This window comes from Plutella xylostella, chromosome 2 (genome assembly GCF_932276165.1).
Source record: "Plutella xylostella chromosome 2, ilPluXylo3.1, whole genome shotgun sequence".
Taxonomy (NCBI): domain Eukaryota; kingdom Metazoa; phylum Arthropoda; class Insecta; order Lepidoptera; family Plutellidae; genus Plutella; species Plutella xylostella.
The window spans coordinates 5,133,979-5,154,274 of record NC_063982.1 but is presented as its reverse complement, the minus strand read 5'-3'; the positions used below and the strand labels follow the sequence as shown (position 1 = coordinate 5,154,274).

Here is a 20,296-nt window from a genome sequence, read left to right as displayed (position 1 = left end):
ATAGGGTTAATTGAACCGATTTCTAAGTTCAGGGTTAAAATCCGGCGGCCAGTGACCCCAAATCCGCCACATGCCAATGTCCTTTCAAGGTTAGGATTTTTTACTGGTGGACACTCTTCAAGATGATTTTTTCAAAGTCTGCCATGTCAATCATGCCATATCTGTATATTCTACTAATATTATAAATGGGAAAGTTTGTTAGTATGTGTGTAGGTATGTATGTATATGTGTGTATGTTGGTTACTTTTTCACATCAAAACGGCTTAACCGATTTCAATGAAATTTGGTACTCATAGAGTTAGCTGACACCCTGGATTAACGCATAGGCTATCCCGGAATTCCCACGAGAAAAAACGTCTCGACAAATAATAAAACCCCACTTCTATCAGTTAGCTTAGTTCGGTTAGAAGATTTGTGGCCTTATTCAATGGTAAAATGGTTGTGAACAGGTTGAACTGAAAACCCTTTTACAGTAAACAAAATGCAGTGCTTTGTTTTTGTACGTGACACAACCATATTGTTCGTACATATTTTTAATCTATGCTTAGTGCTTATTAAGTACTAGCTGTTCCCGCGAGCTTCGCTTCGCCTTAAAAAGTTTTCCCGTGGGAATTCCGGGATAAAAAGTAACCTATGTTCTTTCCCAGGGTCTAGACCGTATGTATACCAAATTTCATTCAAATCCGTTCAGTAGTTTTGGCGTGTAAGAGTAACAGACAGACAGACAGACAGACACAGTTACTTTCGCATTTATAATATTAGTTAGGATACTATGTACTTGCATATTTGTACGAAATCCCCATTTACTTTCTAAATTTCTCCTTCAACCTAAGGTTGGTGGCCTGGAAGAGATCGCTTTTAGCAATGACCGCACACGGGATATTCCCTCAAGTTAAATGACTAATGTAATTGTTTTGAAACATAAATTTCAAGGTAACAAAAAAAAATGGAGATCTGCCAATTTTCGTTAGTTATGACGAGTAGTATATTTAAAACAAGGAACATTAAATAAATACTTCTCTAACGATAATTTAAACTAAAAACTGTTTAAACTATAAACTGTTTACGCTTACGAAACAAAGCCACGACGCTCGGTAGGTACTCAACGTAGTATTAAGTATTAAATTAAAATTTACTCTTTGGCTACAGTCAAATTTATCCTTCCTAACTAATATTATAAATGCGAAAGTATCTGTGTCGTCTGTCTATCTGTTATTCTTTCACGCCAAAACTAATAAACGAATTTGAATGAAATTTGGTATACAGATGGTCTAAACCTTGAGAAAGAACATAGGCTACTTTTTATCCCGGTATTCCGACGGGAAAACTTTTTGAGGCGAACTTTTGAGCGAACAGCTAGTACGTCATAAAACTAAATGACAGATAGGTAGAACGATTATTTCCCGATTTTTCCGTAAGACTTCCGTGGTGGCGCGGTCTCTACATCTTGAAACCTTGTCAATGTAAACTCTTGGTTGACTCATAGTTCAAAGGTTAAAGAAAATGGATGTAGGCGTTGCTTTTGTTTATGTGAACTTTATTTAATTCAGTTTTTACTTGACGTCATTATTGCAACATGTTTATTTATTTATTTATTTATTGTTTAGAAAAACCAACAGCGTTTCACAAAATATAGTCTTAATTAGGTAAGTATTCTTAAATAAGGCCAATAACAGGTTTCTACGAAAAATAAGTGATCTTAATTACATGATAGCAAGCAAACAAACATATTTTTTAAAGGAAAAAATAAATAAAATTAAGTTAAATTACTCAGTTATAGTAGTAGTTACATGGATGGGGAAAACATATTATATAAGTAAGTATTTAAAAATAGCTAACTGATAACAGAATTTACAGAATTTATAGATGCTAACGTTCTGTTAATTAAGATTTCAAATTTTATTGATGTGATTGCAATGTATCGCTCTCCTTCTAATACTAATGTTAATAATTTTCTTCAATATCTAGAACGAATTCTAAATATATGCAAAAGTACACCGAATATTGTTATAGCGGGAGATATTAACATAAATATTTTAGCAGAATCAGATGATAACCGTAAAGACGAATACCTGTGTACACTTGCTGAGCACGGCCTTGTTCCGGCTATAACACTACCTACTAGACAAAAGTCATGTCTTGATCATATTTGTTTAAAAACAAAATACGAAACTGTAGGAATTGTCTGTAAAACATCTGTAACAGATCATGATCTTTGTTTAGTAGCTCTTAAGACCCTGTCCCGTACCAAACCACAACAAAGGCAAATAAGTAAAGTAAATTATTCTGAAGTTGCAGCCGATCTTAAAAAAACTGATTGGTCTGAAGTGATATCACAAACAGATGTAACTGCAGCTCTCAACATATTTACAACAACACTTAACGATTCCATCACTAAACACACACAAAAAATAACAATCGCTAAATCACAACACACCATGAAACCCTGGATCACACCTGGCTTAATAAGATGCATGAAGCATAGGGATAAACTACATCTTAAATGTCGACGGTATCCGAAAGATACTGAAACGCGACTCGTTTATAATAGATACCGGAATTTTTGCATTAACATTTTACACCAAGTTAAAACAGAATACGAAAACAAAATATTATCAGAAGGTAAGAGCGATACAAAGAAACTCTGGAATGCTATTCGTGAAGTTTGTGACTTCTCGAAATCCAAAGCCACCTCTTCAACCGAACTACTTAACTCTTGTCCAACCCCTAAAGAGTCGGCTAATAAATGTAATGAGTACTTCACTACTATAGGGGCTAAGTTAGCAAACGATATCCTAGAAAAACAAAATGAAACCGAAATTAACCTTGCTAATTTAGCCAAATCACACATTACACCATCACATTCCTTCTTCATGCTCCCTACTGATGAAACTGAAATCTTAGACTACATCAGACAACTTAAAAATGACAGTGCACCTGGTCTTGACGGTCACAAAAACACTTTAATAAAACATTTAGCCCCTTACATATTGAAACCCTTTGCACACATCTGCAATCTCAGCCTTTCAACTGGAATATTCCCAAAGATCTGGAAAATGGCAGCTGTTACACCAATACATAAAGCTGGTAATAAAGAGAACCCTTCTAACTATAGGCCTATTTCTTTGCTCTCTGTTCTATCAAAACTACTCGAAAAAATCGTTAACTTTAGACTTGTAAAATATTTGGAATCTCACAATATTCTCTCTCACACTCAGTTTGGTTTCCGTCATGGAAAATCAGCCGAAGATGCAGTATCTCTCCTAATTAATTCTGTCTCCCAACATCTAGATAAAGGAAACTGCTGCGTAGGAGCCTTCCTTGACTTGGCCAAAGCTTTTGATACCGTTTCTAGTAAAATTCTTCTACAAAAACTTCAAAATGTTGGTATCAGAGGCGTGGCCTTAGACTGGTTTTCGAGTTATTTATCTGACAGAGAACAAGTCACAAAAATTGGTGAAGTTGTCAGCAATCCCATGGAAATTAAATACGGAGTACCACAGGGCAGTATACTGGGTCCTACACTCTTTCTAGTCTATCTCAATGATATTTCGACAGCTCTTCCTTCAAATGTTGAGGCCGACATCATTTGCTATGCAGACGATACTGCAATCATATTTAACGGTGTTTCTTGGAAGTCTGCTTTAACACGAACTTCAACAGGATTATCCGAAATATCTAAATGGCTCTCTAAAAATTTGCTTACCCTCAACACAGACAAAACCAAATATCTTTGCTTTCATAAAACTGCTGCTTCTCAACTTGACCTTCACATCCCAATCCATATTCATAACTGTGATCACGTCTCACCTCTCTCAACCTCTTGTTCTTGTCCAACCATAGATAAAGCTGAATCCATTAAATATTTAGGAATCATAATTGATGACAGACTTTCATTTCAAAAACACATTCAAAGTCTCTCTGGCAGAGGACGCAGACTTATAAACATCATGCGCTTACTTCGGAATTCGGCGACTAAAGATACCTTGCAGCTAGTATATACCAGTTTATGCCAATCAATACTCTCATATTGCATTAGATGCTGGGGAGGTTCACATAAAACTAACATGATTGCTTTAGAAAGAGCGCAAAGATCAATTTTAAAAGTAATGCTTAAGAAACCTTTTCGATACCCTACCAAGGCCCTTTACAAAGAAATCAATGTCCTAACTATCAGAAAACTATTTATCTTCCAAGTATCACTTTCCCAACACCAACAAATTATGAACTTGCCAACCTACAGCCAGATGACAAGCCAAAGAGTATTTAGATTAGTTCCTATCACCGCTAGAACAGTCTTCGCTCAAAGATTCGCACCTTTCCTACATCCCTATATATACAACAAAATATATAAACAGTGCAACCTGAAAGACCTCAATAAGAAAGAAGCAAAAATAACTATTATTAACTGGCTACTTACTCTAGATTACGAAGAAACAGAAAACATTCTATGCATCCCTAAATAGTTACCTACATAAGAATATATTAAGTATTATATTTAAGTATTTGTACATTTTCAACTTATTTATTAATATTATATATACTGATATTTATGTATATTTTTCATTTTTCTTCTTAGTAGGTATATATTTCAACACTACACTATTATACAAAGAACTTTATATTCTACCTATTTCATAGGATCTACATACTTATAGGTATTTTATACTATTTTATAAAATTACATTGTTTTTGTTAACCATTGACGGATTTTATGTTATGTTTAAATTTTATTTAACTTAGTTATTTAAGTTATTTTAGTTTGGTTTTTACTTAATATTCATTTTCTACCGTATGATTTGTATCTTAAATGCTAACCAAATATACTACTTTCACCCTAATCTTACTCAAAATGTTGACAACAAGCCACCTGTTCTCAAATGTTACTGTCTGCCTACTGGTTACTCACGGCACAGGCTTAGCCTAGTGTGAGAACCCCAGCTACCATAGTTTTTTTAATCTGGTCCAAATAATTTATAACTGTTTTATATTCATAATATTTATTAAGATAACCTGTGTAAATTTTTTGGTTAAATAAACATTTTTCATTTTCATTTTCAACTGTTACAAATAAATTATATACTTAATTAGTCTATATATTAAATCCACTTATAATATAATATTTTATGCATAATATTATTACACAATCCTATTAAATAAAGCCACAAACATAATCAATTTATTACAATTTCGATATTTATTTATTACTTCACTGAAAGGGAGTTGTTGAGCATACTTATCATGCATCTATCCACCTACCTACTACTAAACGAATTTGAATGAAATTTGGTATACAGGTGGTCTAAACCTTGAGAAAGAACATAGGCTAAATTTTATCCCGTTATTCCGACGGGAAAACTTTTTGAGGCGAAGCGAAGCACGCGGGAACAGCTAGTACGTCATAAAATTAAATGACAGATAGGTAGAACGATTATTTCCCGATTTTTCCGTAAGACTTCAGTGGTGGCGCGGTCTCTACATCTTGAAACCTTGTCAATGTAAACTCTTGGTTGACTCATAGTTCAAAGGTTAAAGAAAATGGATGTAGGCGTTGCTATGACAAGGGTGTTTTTGACGTCATCGTAGGTTTATGTGAACTTTATTTAATTCAGTTTTTACTTGACGTCATTATTGCAACATGTTGCTATGGTTGCTGTATGACTAATAGTTAATACTATAACTACACGTGACTAGGTATTGATTGTGTGCTAGGCTCGACATTAGGTCTGTTATATACCGGTTACCTTTATATTCTAATAACGAAATACCGGTATTTTAAAAAGTGTTCACGGTACCAAAAGTAATACCTACCAAGTGATACCTAATTGATGTTCAAAATGGTAAAACCAGTTATTAACGGTATAAAAATATATCTAAACTTATATTATCAGGATATTTTTAATCTGGTCCCTTATCAGGATATTTTTATTATACCAAAATAGGTTTTTCAGTTCAATTTTATCGACGAAATGCTAAAAAATACATGGAACAAAGGACGCAAATCATAAAAATAGTAATATCAATTTCGATATTGAATAAATTTGCTAGCCAGATAGAATGAGTAAGTTAGAAGTCTTTGAACCTAAGCTTGGAATAGCAAGCACAAAAAATGCATAGAGATCTAAAAATCCGGAAGGATAGATCATTGACCCCAAAGCTATTCAATTTGGGTAGCTATCTAGGTGTTATCGTTTTCATAAATTCGATTCAGTGGGGTTACCACCACCGTCCTATCCTCAAGCACGTAGCAAGACGTAACTGGTCATCTGATCTGCCAGATATTTGACAGGCGAGATACTCTGCTTAATAACTGTTAATTGTTAGTGTTCGGTGGTGGTAATTCTGTTCAGGCCTTTTATCAGGCCTTATTTTCAAAGTGGAGTCCCTAGTTCTGTTATTCAATAGCGAAACACCACTCCACTCTTCAACAATTGGCTAGTACCCCGCAATTATTGACGGCTAATATATCTCATAAAGTATTATTAGTCTTCAAAACTATAAATAATCACGCCCCATGTTTGCTGACCTCATCGTTCTGTCACTTATTATAAAACGTTACCACGCTGGTAATGCCAAAAAGAGCAGCCATTTTGTTTTTTTCACGCTCTCTCAGACAACTTGGCGTCTGACTGTCTTTTGTTTTGCTCGTATCCTTGACTTTTACCTGGTGATCGCATTACGCCCTGTTAGCGCGCAGAATTAAGTGGTGAATGTACGAGTACTAACTGGATGCTGAAACCTATCGCATAAAGAACCTTGATACTGTGTTCTTCATGCTATAGGTTTCAGCATATACTATGTAGCGTCCTTTTTGAACACAGTGCCTAGAAGGATGCCGCTGACTCGATTGAATAGGTCTTGTGTGCGAGTTCTGGCACATTAAAAGTACTACGTGGTGGTATCATACGGCGAAGGAGGCATAATCAGGAAACAAGCTCTAAATTTTTAACGCTTTACGTATGTGCATTGTCCTAGATATCCAAAACGGTGACATGGTTCGCAACCTCTCGTCTTGTCTTGCGTGCATACATTTGCAGCGGAATGCGTTATCATTGCGAGTCAGTTGTGGCAACCCCTTACGGGGAAAACAGTCCTGAATGTTGAGTCGACGTCTGTCATTTCAACGCATCGTGTGGCATGGTCTTAGGCCTGGGTCTTCTATTTTATGCTATATGCGGCGTCCGACTTTGGCGTAAACGTTTCGATCAACGTCCTACGGCCTACCTACGGCGTCTACGCGCCAACGTCGGCGTGTGAGGGAGACCGCATCAGTACATTTCTATAGTGAGCATCGTGACGCGGCCTACGGCGTGACGCTGGGCGCGACCTACGGCGTAAATAGGAGACCCAGGCCTTAGATTTTGACGTATGACTACACGGCGTCACCACTCAGTCGACCCAGCTTTAACGCAACACACACAACACTTAGTACTTATAAGACATGGTATTATGAAGGAGAGGAGTCACCTGGCACCGGCATTTCAGGCTTAAAAGGTGATTCCATACATTACTGTTGAATTTGCCCAAACATTGTTAAAGAAATAAAGATTCTTTTCATATTTTCACAATGCTCGTGTCGCATCGCTCTCAGAGGTATTAGGTAAGTACTTGCACATTGCACAGGTAAATTATAGATACCCTGCTACATTATGTGTATGGCCGGGGTCTCCTATTTCTCGTCGTAGGTTGCGTCCAGCGTCACGCCGTATGCCGCGTCACGATGCTCACTACGTCTACGCGCCAACGTCGGCGTGTGAGGGAGACCGTATCAGTACATTTCTATAGTGAGCATCTTGACGCGGCCTACGGCGCGACGCTGGACGCGATATACGGCGTAAATAGGAGACCCGGGCCTATGAAAGCAAGCCCATGAATCATTTCATGTGGCATGCGGCATGCTGGCCGACCTTATTCTCAAGTGTACGCTATAGTAGCAACAGTTCTGAATTACAAGGTTTACTAATGCAGTGCCAATGCACTGAGTCCCCTATAAAACATTATGAGAATAGCGGAAGGACTCATACCAAATCGCCCTATTCGTAGGTCTGTCAGCAGGTCTACTACAGGTTTGATAGTTTGTCGAAAACTATAAAAGTTTACGTTTACTCGCGTACGTGGCGCCTCTAATGGAAACTATCATGGAACTTTTGACAGATAATGTATGCAGATGACAGGAGAAAACGTAAACTTTTTTCGTTTCTATAAATAGCAAAACCCGTACTATAGAGGGTCAATAATCAGTATTGCTTCCTTCCTACTTGCAGTTAGGTACGTAACGGACCATTTTGATATTGTTCCTTTATTTGAGGGAGTAATAATACTAATAAACATAGACGGATGCTCTCCTAACTACCACAAGAGCCTCTTAATCTTAATTCCTGCTCAACTTTCTACCAACTGATGAATAAATGAGACCAAGCCCCTATAATAAAAACAATAAAAAAACGTTTTAATACGCGTTTGACCTATTTGCGTCCGAGATGTTTGTTTCTGTAATTTCATTGTTACTGCTACATGTCGTATATTTTTCTAATTTCATTCTTATTGCAACTGGGACGGGCGACGCTTTAGTGCCAATTTCTCCATCGTCGGTTAGAGCATAACCAGGTATTAGTAGTTGACTTTTGACACATATGTCAAGAATTTTATATGGTGATGACGTTTAATTTATAAATCAATCCCTGTCGGTTAGATAACCGACTATGGAGAAATTGGCACTTAATCTATGTCTAGCTATCAGTGGCTTTGTGAGGAAAGCTGAGGACAGAGTTGAAGTTTTTGGGAAACATCTATTTAGCAGTAGTAGGAAAAAATGTGACTGCGTTGGATATAAAGGCTTTCAAAACCGGTTTCTTCTCATACAAAAACCGTTACTCTTTTTTGTTCTTTTTTATGAAATGAATTGCGGTTTTTACAAGCTATCCCCAGAAATATATTGATTGGTATTTTAGAGGACGCGGACGGTACAAGTACTTTCAACACTTGTTTTGGTATTTATTTATAAATGGTTTAATGTTTTATTAAACATCTTTAAAAGCTAAAACTGCTATTTCAGTTCTTAGAGACCCTACTAGGTATAAATAGGAAAGTATAAAACAGTATAATTCATTACGTAACGATTACCTATTTGTTAAACACAGTTCATTTCTTTCTGTGAATGTTACCGTTTTTGTTCACAATTTCTGCACTAATCACACAGAACAATGGCTAATTGTTTTGCCCGCATCGCCTAAAGACATTAGAAAGTATAGAAGTTCTTTACCTGCTAAATTATTACGTGCAGTGGGAGACACGCTAAGAGGAACACTTTTGGCTTTTCACGGATCTTAATTCCCGCTTCATAAGAGTTAAATTTCAACGATCGTTTAGTAATTCATTACCAAATTGCTTGTGGTTAGCTCTCTGACAAATTATGTAGAAATATCCATATTTTTCCTTTAAATCCTCGATAACAATGGGCTACTGGGTTCCGCTCATCTCGCATAATCTTTATTGACCAAAACTCATTTCGCATAACTCGTATGGTCTAAACTTTTTTGGCCGAACCATCACTTTGCCAAGACTTATGTGGCATAAGGCTCGTTTCGTCTAAAACTCTTTAGGCACAATCTTTAAACACCTAAGTTTCGTTTGCTCAAATTTATGTTCGTCTATACCTATGTATAATCTTGTTTCTCCTCATGTTATCTTAATAAATAATATATTAAGTATGTAGTAAATGTACAAATTGTGGTATTTTTCTCCTACATCCCGAAAAAAAATCTTATGCCAAAAAGTTAGAACCTGGGCTACTTTACTAGTTGCTAGCCTTGGTGACTAATTATTAGAACCACAAAATATCGGTTTTTAATTGATGATTACTTTTTACTAATTGGATAGTTACAGATAACATTCTAAACTGATTGAGAGACTGGCTTGATAAAATTCAAACTTCAAAGTACTTAACAACATCGTTTAGACTTGGAGTTTATAGTTTTACGGTTGTGTGTTATCTCGGAACTATTCTAACTATTTCATAAGCGTATTGTATTGTATAGCAAGTATTTTCTTTTGGATGGTACTTACCCTTATATTCCAAACCTATTTTTCTACAGTGGCTGTTATATTTATTCTAACGTTAGGCATCTCTTTAATATCAGGAAGTAAATATCAAATATGGTAAGTTAAGTACCCATCAATTTCTTAATTACTATCATTGTTAGTACTACATACTTAATCCCTGGCTTTATTCATTCGTCCATTACTGGAATTTCGACCTTTTTTAACCCCAACCACCATTATTGTGATCTTTCAACAGCGTAGGAGTACATTACTGAAGTGTGCACAGTGCACACAGCTAACTGTCTGTTCTAAGAAGTTTCATACTCTTGACGTAACCTCATAGGACTGATGCTGATGATGACAGATTGTCACGAGGAGTACGATCGACAGGTTTAAACTTGTAGCCATAACCGTTTATCGAAGACCGGATGGTGCAGTGGTTAGTGACCCTTACTGCTGTACCGAGGGTCCAGGTTCAATCAAAACACGGTCGGAGTAGTTATTTGTTTAAACTCAGATATTTTGCTCCCGGGTCTAGGGCATCACATGTTTATGTGTTGCGATGGCTGCAACGCGCCGTGGTCTATTTACGGGCTTTGTGTCTGTGTTAATCAATCTAACATCGTAAGTCCAGCGGCCCTAAAATTCTACACTACAGGATGTCCCACTCGTGCCTGAAATTACGAGAAATCAGAGCGGAAAATACGGACAAAATAAACTCGACCAGTAGCCGTAGCACAGGGCGCTAATAAGACGTGACAAAAGTTCTCCGTCGCGCTTACTCATAAGGCTGCGCTATGTGAGTGACGGCGATGCAAAACTTTTATCACGTCTTAAATGCGCCCCATACTAGCTAGCCAGGGTTCACAAAACGAGGAGAGCGGTCGCAGACCTCTTCACTTTGCAAGCGCTCGACTTTTTTCTTTATTCTTTTGTTTATGTATTCGCGTGATGGGCGGGTGACGCAGGGCGGGATACCGGTATTGGAATAGGTACTGGGACTGTTATTGCATAACTTGTGTTTCCATAGGCCGTAATGGAAATGTAATGATTCAATACGAATAAATGAGTAAGCTAATGCAGTGATAGGAAGTTACGCAAGTAAATAGCAATAGACACTTCAGTGTTAATTAATATGTTGAAGTGGATTTCCAGTTCCTAGATAGGTAGCTACTTCAAAAACTGTACATAAATCGTAATTAATGATTCCTTATTTCCAAATGATAATGAGCAAAGAGCAATTCATTAGATTAATGTTAATGACATCTTTTCCCAACCAATCCAAGGTTGGCTGGAAGAAATAATAGATAGCTTTTTACATTTTAATTAACTAACTTAGTTTTTTTATGTAAGTAAGTACCTAATTAAGTTAGTTATTTAGATACTGCTCTCCTTACCTATGATAAAATAAATACCTACTTTCTAAGTGTGTGCTTAAGATGTCCGTAGGGTGGCGTCGAAAGCCATAATACAGGGTTTACCTAGTTTGGTTTTCGATGTGTATTGCGTTAGGTTAACATTTATGCTCGTTCACACTATTATAGTTGCCCCTACTTTAAAATTGACGTTGTATACCTACTACCGATGTTTGTAAATGAATAAAGATATTTCTATTACTATTAAAATAAATTTCTGAAGTGTTCATAATTAAATATTATTATTTTAGAAAATTCCTGTTATAACTATCAGATAGTACCTATCTAAAACCGATATTATTTCGGTACAGGAACGTGTATTTAAGATGAAGATAGTCAGTCAGTTTTATAAGTAGGCACAGTATTACACTTACTCGTATTGTACCTTTTCCGACTTACACAGACGTTGAATTATACTGTACGTACTCTAATATAATGCTCACAGGCCGCCTTTTATTTATTAAAAATTAGTTGGACAAATTACAAAAATGTTTAGCTACGTACCTGAAGCTGACCGAACCCATACCGTTATAAAGAACGAAACCGTTTCGACGAAACGTCCAACCCTTTAGATCCGGTTTTGCGTCGATCAAAAGGGACCACTGTACCATAAAATAAATAGGTATTACTCTACCTGCTTTATTCCGTTATAATAAAAGTCAAGTTGTTCCTTTAGGGAATAATAAAATAGCAATGAAAAGTTTACTTTTACGTTCTAAATAAGTAAGAAATCGCTTGTAATGAACGATACAAAAGCAAGAATGGCGTCGAAGCCCCAGAACAGCTGATTTTTATTTTGCTTACAAATTCGAACGACACCAAACATGGCGTTGTGTTTATGCTAGTTTATAGCGTGAAACAGTTACAGACAATCAGAACGATAAATTAAATCGTTCGATATCATTAATTATGCAGCCTATACAGCCCATTTACGCTGGACTCAAAATGTTACGGTACCCATCCAATATGGTCACACCTCACTTTGGTCGAGTTTACTTCGCTCAACTTTCTAATTATACGTAGAAATATATCCGCAACACAAAGATACATACTTAACGTCGCCTCCCCAAGCTGTAATTAACACGAAATCCTACGCAATTCCTCAACATATGGACGGAAAAAATTACACGTAAATTGCTCACCTTTTTGTTAGAAAACCAGAACGATCACTGCACTCCCTTACAGCGCATACGCTATAATATTACACTGCAATAATAGTGTCTTTTTCTTCTAAAATGCATTATTACCACTTGGAAAGCAAGTTCAGACTCTTTAGAGCCGTTCAAAGGGGAATATTCGAAATTTCACTTCACGATATCGCCACGAGCAAATGCTCGCACAAGCTCCCGTAGAGAACTAAAATGTCAGCCATTCTCTGGACAGTCAGCTGAGTATGCGGCCTTCTCATTGGTTAATCGATCGGAGGTTACGCCTCATTCGCCGCTATGGACACGAATTTTTATACCTCTCTTCTTCTACTGTTTGCCCTCTCTTTTACGCACGGTAAGAGTCAACCGACCTTGATCAATTTTGACTGCAGTAGCAACTGAATTTTCATGTTTTTTTTGATAAAACTGCTGTTTTATATTATAAGTCATACGAATTTCTACAGTAATTCTTTGCAAATGCTTCTATTTTGAAGAAATGAATCATATGGCAAACAAAGCAATGTGTCAACAATTTCGTGCAGTATCCATACCTTGAGTTGCACTGTCTATTGACATTTAGAAGTCGACTGTGATTGGCTGCAGCACAGCTGTTTTTGACGCACACATGTTGTTCAATTGTAAATCATAGATGTCACTGCAATCACATCTGCATTTTAGTCAAGTTTTATCTAATTATTTTTATTGGTAGCCGTAGAATCAGTAATGAATAGCATAGGCTTTAAATTTATTTCATAGTTAGAAATTAATATTCTTGTGTTATTTTTTTATTGATTAATCTTTAGAAAAAAATCATGATAAAAATAATAAGTCCCTTTTTGATATGTAGGTTACCTTTTCTACACCGGAATCACTGTTTTATAACTTCTTTGACAGTTTTGACACTGTTGCCATGGCTACCAAGATGCTGTCATATGTGCTTATACGACCAAATTCAATAGGTTATTCGTTACTACTGTTTTCGTAACATAGTAGACATTTTAGTAAAATTGCATTATTTATAAACAGATGCAGTTCATGCAGTAACATTGAATTGAATTAAATACTGAAAAGTTTTACTAAGATCGTATTAATTCGGTACAATCATGGATTCTGTGGACTTGTTAGCTCGTGAGGAAGAGTTTAGAAAACTAAACAAACAACTGGAGAAGAAAACTATCAGTTTGATGAAAGAAATTGAGAATTCCATGGTAACTAACCTTTTATCATTTTTATTATCATTGATTTTAACAATAAAATTATTGTATATATCCACGTTTCCACGTCCGGAGCAACTGACGCTGGACCACGGTGGCCAATTCTAGTCTAGCTCTTTAGTTTGTCACCAGTAGTCACCATCACCACACGTTAACAAGAATATCAGGGATTATATTCGCCCTATGTATTAACTCTATATGAAACCATTTAAGTATTACATATAGAGGATGGAATTTTATATATATTTTTACCATTTCATAATTATTACCTGTTATTATAATCTCAATATGTCTATTGGCATGGCAACAGGAAGGCTACTGATTATATGCTGCCCTGTATAATGATCATCAGCCTATAGCAGTCCACTGCTGGACGTAGGCCTCTCCCAAAGCATGCCACTGGATGTGACATATAGCTTTCCTGTCATCATCACAACCTATCATGTCCCCACTGCTGCGGCACGGATCTTGTTCCAATGAAGGAAGGTTTTTAGGCCCAGTCCATTCTTACCTCTTTGGATATTTTCAGCAAAAGCAGGACATATTCTCCACCTACTCGCCGAGCAGAAGTGTTAACCGTCAAAGACAGTCCTCCTATGACACATCAAAAAGCAATACACCGGAGTCTACACCGAAGAAAGGAGTTAAAACCACACAGAGACCAAATAAAATACTTTCCAAAGAGAATACAAACGCTATCAATATAAAAAAATCTAATTTAGAAGCTGCAGACAACCTTTCAAGTGAAAAGATCATTAGTAGCACAGTTTGTGATTGCGCAAAGTATGATATTGAATCAGATTTGGAGTTTTTGTATGCATTTGTCTCTGTAAATGTACAAATGGGAGTGCTACCGCAGACATTTCTTAAAGGTAACTTATTCTTATAAATTCGGTACTAATGAATTCGGTACTTGAAAAATTGGTGAGTATGTGACTCTGTGGCACTAGGTAGTTTTTTAAGTGTAAAAGATACAACTACCTACACACTAACCACTAAATACAATATCTAAATCTCTGCTAATCTAAAACCTGAGCCCCAGCAGTAGGGACGTGATGAGTCGAGATGAATGTAAAACTCAAATCTTTCTTGACATTTCCAGATAAGCTGAATGTGGAGAGTGTGTGCAAGTTTTTGGCTTCCAAAGTCAAGTTGATGCAGGAGCAGCTCGCCACTCTGCAGACCAGCATTGACAGGAAGGTTATAATATAATGTTATAATATAATGTTATAATACAGGGTGTTGCAAATCAGAATTTCAAAATTCGCGAATTTCAGTTACGGGCTTAGATATAACATGCTGCACATGCTGGTTTAGGCCTAGTATACCCTTTTTTCAACACCCTGTATACAGGGACACATACAGGGTGTTTATAAATGGGTAAAATAAGCGGAAAAGGGGATGACTTTTGAAAAATCTACTTTTTCAATACCTATGGTACACTTTTGCAATACCTTGGGAATTACATAATATATGTCCAGCGCACCAGGGTAGTCAGCTAGTCCAAAAAAATATATACTCTATGAGCTAGTCTGACTGACGAATCAGACCCCTTAGCATGAATTTACATCGTGAATGTGAAGTAAAATTGCTCGATGAATTTTGTAGGAAAATTTTAGTTCTGCTACCGACCCCCAGGGGCGCTGTTCATATTTTCATTCAAAATTACTCGATGAATTCTACTTCACGATCACGATGAAAATTCATGCTAAAGGATCTGTTAGCGAATGTGACAAACCCTACTAAGTTTTAGTGTTTTTACCGATATTTGAATTATAATATTTCGACCTTCAATACTTACCTAGGTAATACACTTTTTACTAATACCTAATGTTTTCCAACCCACAGGTATCTCAGTGTGAGAACCACTTAACTCAAATAGCGGAACATGAGAGTGCAAGACTGAAATTGTTGAATAAAACTAATAATTTGAGTGCTGAAGCGGCTGACTTGAGGGCCAAGTGCATGGCACTTCAAAATAGACTGAATGTAAGTATGTGCTAAGGTTCAATTTCATTTGATACTTAATGAATTTGTTTTAATAATGTTAGGTTTATTCAGTTTATTTTGCATAGAATAACTTATAAATAAATAAATATGTGGGGACACGGCCATCCGACCCCAAGCTAGGCAGAGCCTGTGTTATGGGTATCGGACAGCTGATATATCTACACAAATACATAGATAAATCAACACCCAAGACCCGAGTACAAATATCTGTCTTTAAACAAATATCTGCCCCAGCCGGGAATCGAACCCGGGACCTTCGGCATAGCAGTCAGGGCCACTAACCACTACGCCATTCAACCGTCTATCTTTCCAAAAAAATCCAAACTTCCTTAACAAACCAATAGATGGCCTTGCTAACCCGAACCAAAGCAGTCAACACAAACCATTGACAAAGGAATAAAGAGAGGACATGGCATATCCACGAAAAAAATGCGCCTACCTAAACTTTGGTGTCAATTAAAATGGCTGCTTTTTTCTTGAAAAATGTAAACAAACAAATTTTTTGACAGCTGAAGTACCTTGTGTTTGGATGTCAATAAAAATGGCGACCGGTCGCAATGTTGTAATTTTAGGCAAAGACAAAACTACTGTTGTCCTTTTTTACGTAGGATAACACCAATAAGTTAAAAAGAGACGACGATATATTTTTAAGTACCGATTTTTATGCCAGGTCCTCTCTTTATTCCTTTGTCATTGACACAAACCTTCATCCATCTCTTTCCCTCTCAGGAGAAAGACCGACTCTACAAGGAGCAAAGAAGCGAGACAGACAAACTACGAAGTGAAGTGAAAAGGCTGAGGACTCAAAACGCATCGGTTGAGGCGAAATGTGTCACTAGAGAAGAAGAAATAGATAGATTGAAGTTACAAGTGGAAGCCTTGAAAAATACTGAAAAGGTAATGTATCATGTTGCTGTTTCGGCAGCAGTGGTGAAGCCTAGTCAGGGCCTTCGGGCGGCTTGAAAACATCTGACAGTCGGGTTGCCCTCTTACCCGACAACTCTCTCAGCACAAGCTCGCTTGTGTTGGGGTCCACCAACTCGCACTTGGCCAGCGTGGTGGACTAGGCGTAACCCTTCCTTCATTGGAAGGAGACCCGTGCCCCAGCAGTGGGGACGTGATGGGTTGTGATAATGATAATGATATAAATGTAGATATTATAATTTAAGTAAATATCATTTTACAGGAATTCCGAGCGTCAACGCGCAGTTTATCCGCGTCACACACTAACGCCATCTCGCGGCTAGAAACGAAAACCAAACTGCTGCTCTCTACCATAGACAAACAGAAGAGTCTCATAGAGAACCTAAAGCAACAGAACTCTATATTGTCTGTGGGCAACAGCTTGAAGGCCTTCGAAAAGGAATATGAACAGTTTTTGACTCAAGATTTCTGAATAAAGGTTTTGTATAAAGTTTTTTTGGTTTTCTTTATGTCGAATCGCGAGTGACGATTATCTACGTCGATAAAGGACCCGTGCAGCGGGCACTGGACGTAGACGATGGGGTAGAGTCTGGGCCAAACCAGGCCAACTTTGAACGCTTAGTGCCAATTTCTCCATAGTCGTTATCTAACCGACCGGGATTGGTTTATCAATTATACGTCATCTCCATATAAAATTCTTGACAGATGTGACAAAAGTCAACCACAAATACCTGGTTATGCACTAACCGACTATGGAGAAATTTGCACTTAATTTTTTAATGAGTACCTACGTTACCTAATTAATTATAATGTGATGAGTTCTTTGGACTACATTCGATATAATTACTGATTAATATTTTGGTTTTTATTTAGAGCCCATCCATCGATGTCCCCAAATATGACCCTACTAATAAAAGTATATATATTTTACCGAAGGACCCCTAGGTCCCCTAGATAATATAAAAATTACGAACACCACTAACCTAACTCCATCACTAATAACCTACGTATTCACTAAACTATGGCCTGAATAATAAACCTAATTATGATTCATATTGAATCACGTCACACACACACACACACATTGAGCAATATCTTTGACTGAGATTTCTTAGAACTGTGATTTGTTTACATTTTTAGTACCTACAACTAGGGTGACCATAAATTTTACTTTAATGGGGGCAGAGCTAGTCATAATCTAAGAGCTATCAATATATCGACAAATGGGTGTTCCGTAGATGTACTTATATGGTAATAACTACTATTATAATAGGTGTTTAGCACATCTGCCCTACATGTTTATAGTCCCCATATCATCATCATCATCAACATCAGCCTATAGCAGTCCACTGCTGGACGTAGGCCTCTCCCAAAGCACGCCACTGCTTTAGCTTTCCATATAAGTACCAAATTAAATAAATCTGCTACACTTACTATATACTACGTAACAACACAACTATAGTTTATAGGTATATACCAATAGGAAAAATACTTTTAGTGACAAATAATTTCCCCTTTAAATTAATTTTAGTGGCAAATTCTCCCTTTGCTAGCAGATCATTGCCAATGCAAATTGCGCCCACTATACAACAGTAAACTTGTCCCATTATATTAGTTACCTAAACATGGTCACAACAACATCTGGCCTTACGATAGCGAGATAGCCTTTTGCCTCCACATTCTGTGACCTCTTCTGTACAACTCACACGTATCACAAGCTATTCTAAAGAATAACCAAATAGTTAATTCAAAAATGAAGTCCCTAGTGTTTCTCTCAGTGATTTTAGCGGCAATTTTGTATGGAAATTCGGAACATTTGATAGTGGGAAATGTTGCTGATAGAGTGGTTTTGGCTAATCACACTAAAGTTGAGTACAATGCGTTTCCGTTCATGAAAAGAGTGAAGCAGTATTTCTACTCTGGACCTAAAGTTATTCAGGTGAGTACCTACCTTACTAAATATTATTAGGTACGGGTACGACCGAATGGTGTAGTGGTTAGTGACCCTGACTGCTATGCCGAAGGTCCAGGGCTCGATTCTCGGCCGGGCAGATATTTGTTTAAAAACTGATATTGGATTTGTACTCTGGTGTCGATATATCTGCCTAGTTTGAGGTTGGATGGCCGTTTTTGCAAGAATGAATATTAGCTTGTGAGCTAGCTTCGTCACCATGGTACAAGGGGCCAGTCAGATTTGACGCTAATCTAACTTGCTAGTTTGACAGCCCAGGGTACACCGAACGTAGGCATATAAAGTAAGCAGTTGATAGTTCAACCAAAGATTCCTTACACTCCCGATCTTGTTGAGAATGACATACATACATATACTTAGGGTACCTAAAGATCTAGAATATAGATGTGCATGATTCCTCACGATGTTTTCCTTAACCGTAAGAGCGGTGGTATATCGACATTGTACTTAAATTCCAAAGAACTCATTGGAACATGTCAGCGCCGGCATTCGAGAGTAAATCAGAAAACTAAACATTCCTATCCCCCCACAGGGTATACAAGCGCTAGACCTCCAGCACTCCAAGTCCTCAGTAAACATCACGGCTGGCGGCGTGGGGAGCACTTTCGTGAACCTCCGCTTCAAGAGTGAGAGAGGGGGAGGCCTGGACTATGATGTCGGCATTTACGTCAAACCTGACTTCCTATAGAGGCGGTTAAAGAAAACTAGACGAAAATCGGTTCAGCCGTTTCGAAGCTACGCTAGAATAGAGGAGACACAAATACGCAGACAAGTGAAAGTGATAACACCCCTTTTTTTGAGTCAGCGGTTTATAAGTTTTGCCAGTGCAGTCTGTGCCATGGGAGCTCCGAAACGGATGAACCGATTTTTGTTGAATGTAAAGGTGGTTACATTGAAAGTGATCCAATTATCTAGAAATGTCTATGTTTTAGAAAATTAATCTGTAAAGTTACTTATCTAAGTACATACCCATCTATTTACCTACCAGAGTATACTAATATATTAGCGCGGTATACCGTGATGAAACGTACTGCTATGATTTCAACCTATTTTTTTATACCTACTACAGTTAGTTAGGAAAATGTTACAAACCAATCTTATCTTAACTAAGTATACTGTTAGGTATACATGTAAGTTGTAAGTACTTATAAGTTATAATGTAAATAAATTATTATTTAATCAAATTACTCGTGTGTTTGCGTTGTCATTTTTTATGATAATAAATTAGCGATAAACTGTATTAACTAGAGAAGACCACGAGGAATGAAGAAATCAATCAAGAAAACAGGAAAATAGTATCATACATAACTAAGTAGGTATCAAGTACGCTAATAGTCGAGAACACTAAGTAAGTAAGACGACCGAATGGCGTAGTGGTTAGTGACCTGACTACTGAGCCGATGGTCCCGGGTTCGATTCCCGGCTGGGGCAGATATTTGTTCTCGGGTCTTGGATGTGCCCGTAAAATGGCAATAGGCCCGCCCCCTATTACATTGGGACTAAAACAACACTCTGGCGAAAAGTGGGTGCAGCAATGCACCTCTGCCTACCCCGCAAGGGAGTACATTAGTA

At 37.2% G+C, this 20,296-nt stretch overlaps 3 protein-coding genes across 3 annotated transcripts in view; 2 read left to right on the top strand and 1 right to left on the bottom strand.

The window, feature by feature from the left end:
• Positions 1 to 12,830, bottom strand: part of LOC105392611 — a 47,045-nt gene extending 34,215 nt beyond the window's left edge. Inside the window, exon 1 of the mRNA XM_038111707.2 lies at positions 12,599 to 12,830. The gene's annotated coding sequence lies outside the window, so the exon portion shown is untranslated. The remainder of the gene's footprint in view (positions 1 to 12,598) is intronic.
• A 765-nt stretch (positions 12,831 to 13,595) lies between these two features.
• LOC105398618 (testis-expressed protein 9) lies at positions 13,596 to 17,243 on the top strand. Its single transcript, XM_038111077.2, has 6 exons — positions 13,596 to 13,812; positions 14,348 to 14,690; positions 14,921 to 15,018; positions 15,667 to 15,807; positions 16,558 to 16,725; positions 17,015 to 17,243. Exons 1-6 carry the CDS (start codon positions 13,708 to 13,710, stop codon positions 17,222 to 17,224), a joined length of 1,065 nt encoding a protein of 354 aa, XP_037967005.2. The 5' UTR covers positions 13,596 to 13,707; the 3' UTR covers positions 17,225 to 17,243.
• A 1,168-nt stretch (positions 17,244 to 18,411) lies between these two features.
• LOC105398274 lies at positions 18,412 to 19,911 on the top strand. The gene is made up of 2 exons (XM_011570347.3): positions 18,412 to 18,691; positions 19,257 to 19,911. The coding sequence occupies exons 1-2, from the start codon at positions 18,506 to 18,508 to the stop codon at positions 19,410 to 19,412; spliced, it is 342 nt and encodes a 113-aa protein (XP_011568649.2). The 5' UTR covers positions 18,412 to 18,505; the 3' UTR covers positions 19,413 to 19,911.
• Positions 19,912 to 20,296: the final 385 nt, after the last annotated feature.

Bases quoted from the DNA above. Each gene is read 5' to 3' on its own strand.
- LOC105398618 (XM_038111077.2), top strand. From the start codon at position 13,708: ATGGATTCTGTGGACTTGTTAGCTCGTGAGGAAGAGTTTAGAAAACTA. The intron at 13,813-14,347 runs GTAACTAACCTT...GGATATTTTCAG, and splicing joins AAGAAATTGAGAATTCCATG to CAAAAGCAGGACATATTCTC. The intron at 15,019-15,666 runs GTTATAATATAA...TCCAACCCACAG, and splicing joins AGACCAGCATTGACAGGAAG to GTATCTCAGTGTGAGAACCA.
- LOC105398274 (XM_011570347.3), top strand. From the start codon at position 18,506: ATGAAGTCCCTAGTGTTTCTCTCAGTGATTTTAGCGGCAATTTTGTAT. The intron at 18,692-19,256 runs GTGAGTACCTAC...ATCCCCCCACAG, and splicing joins CTGGACCTAAAGTTATTCAG to GGTATACAAGCGCTAGACCT.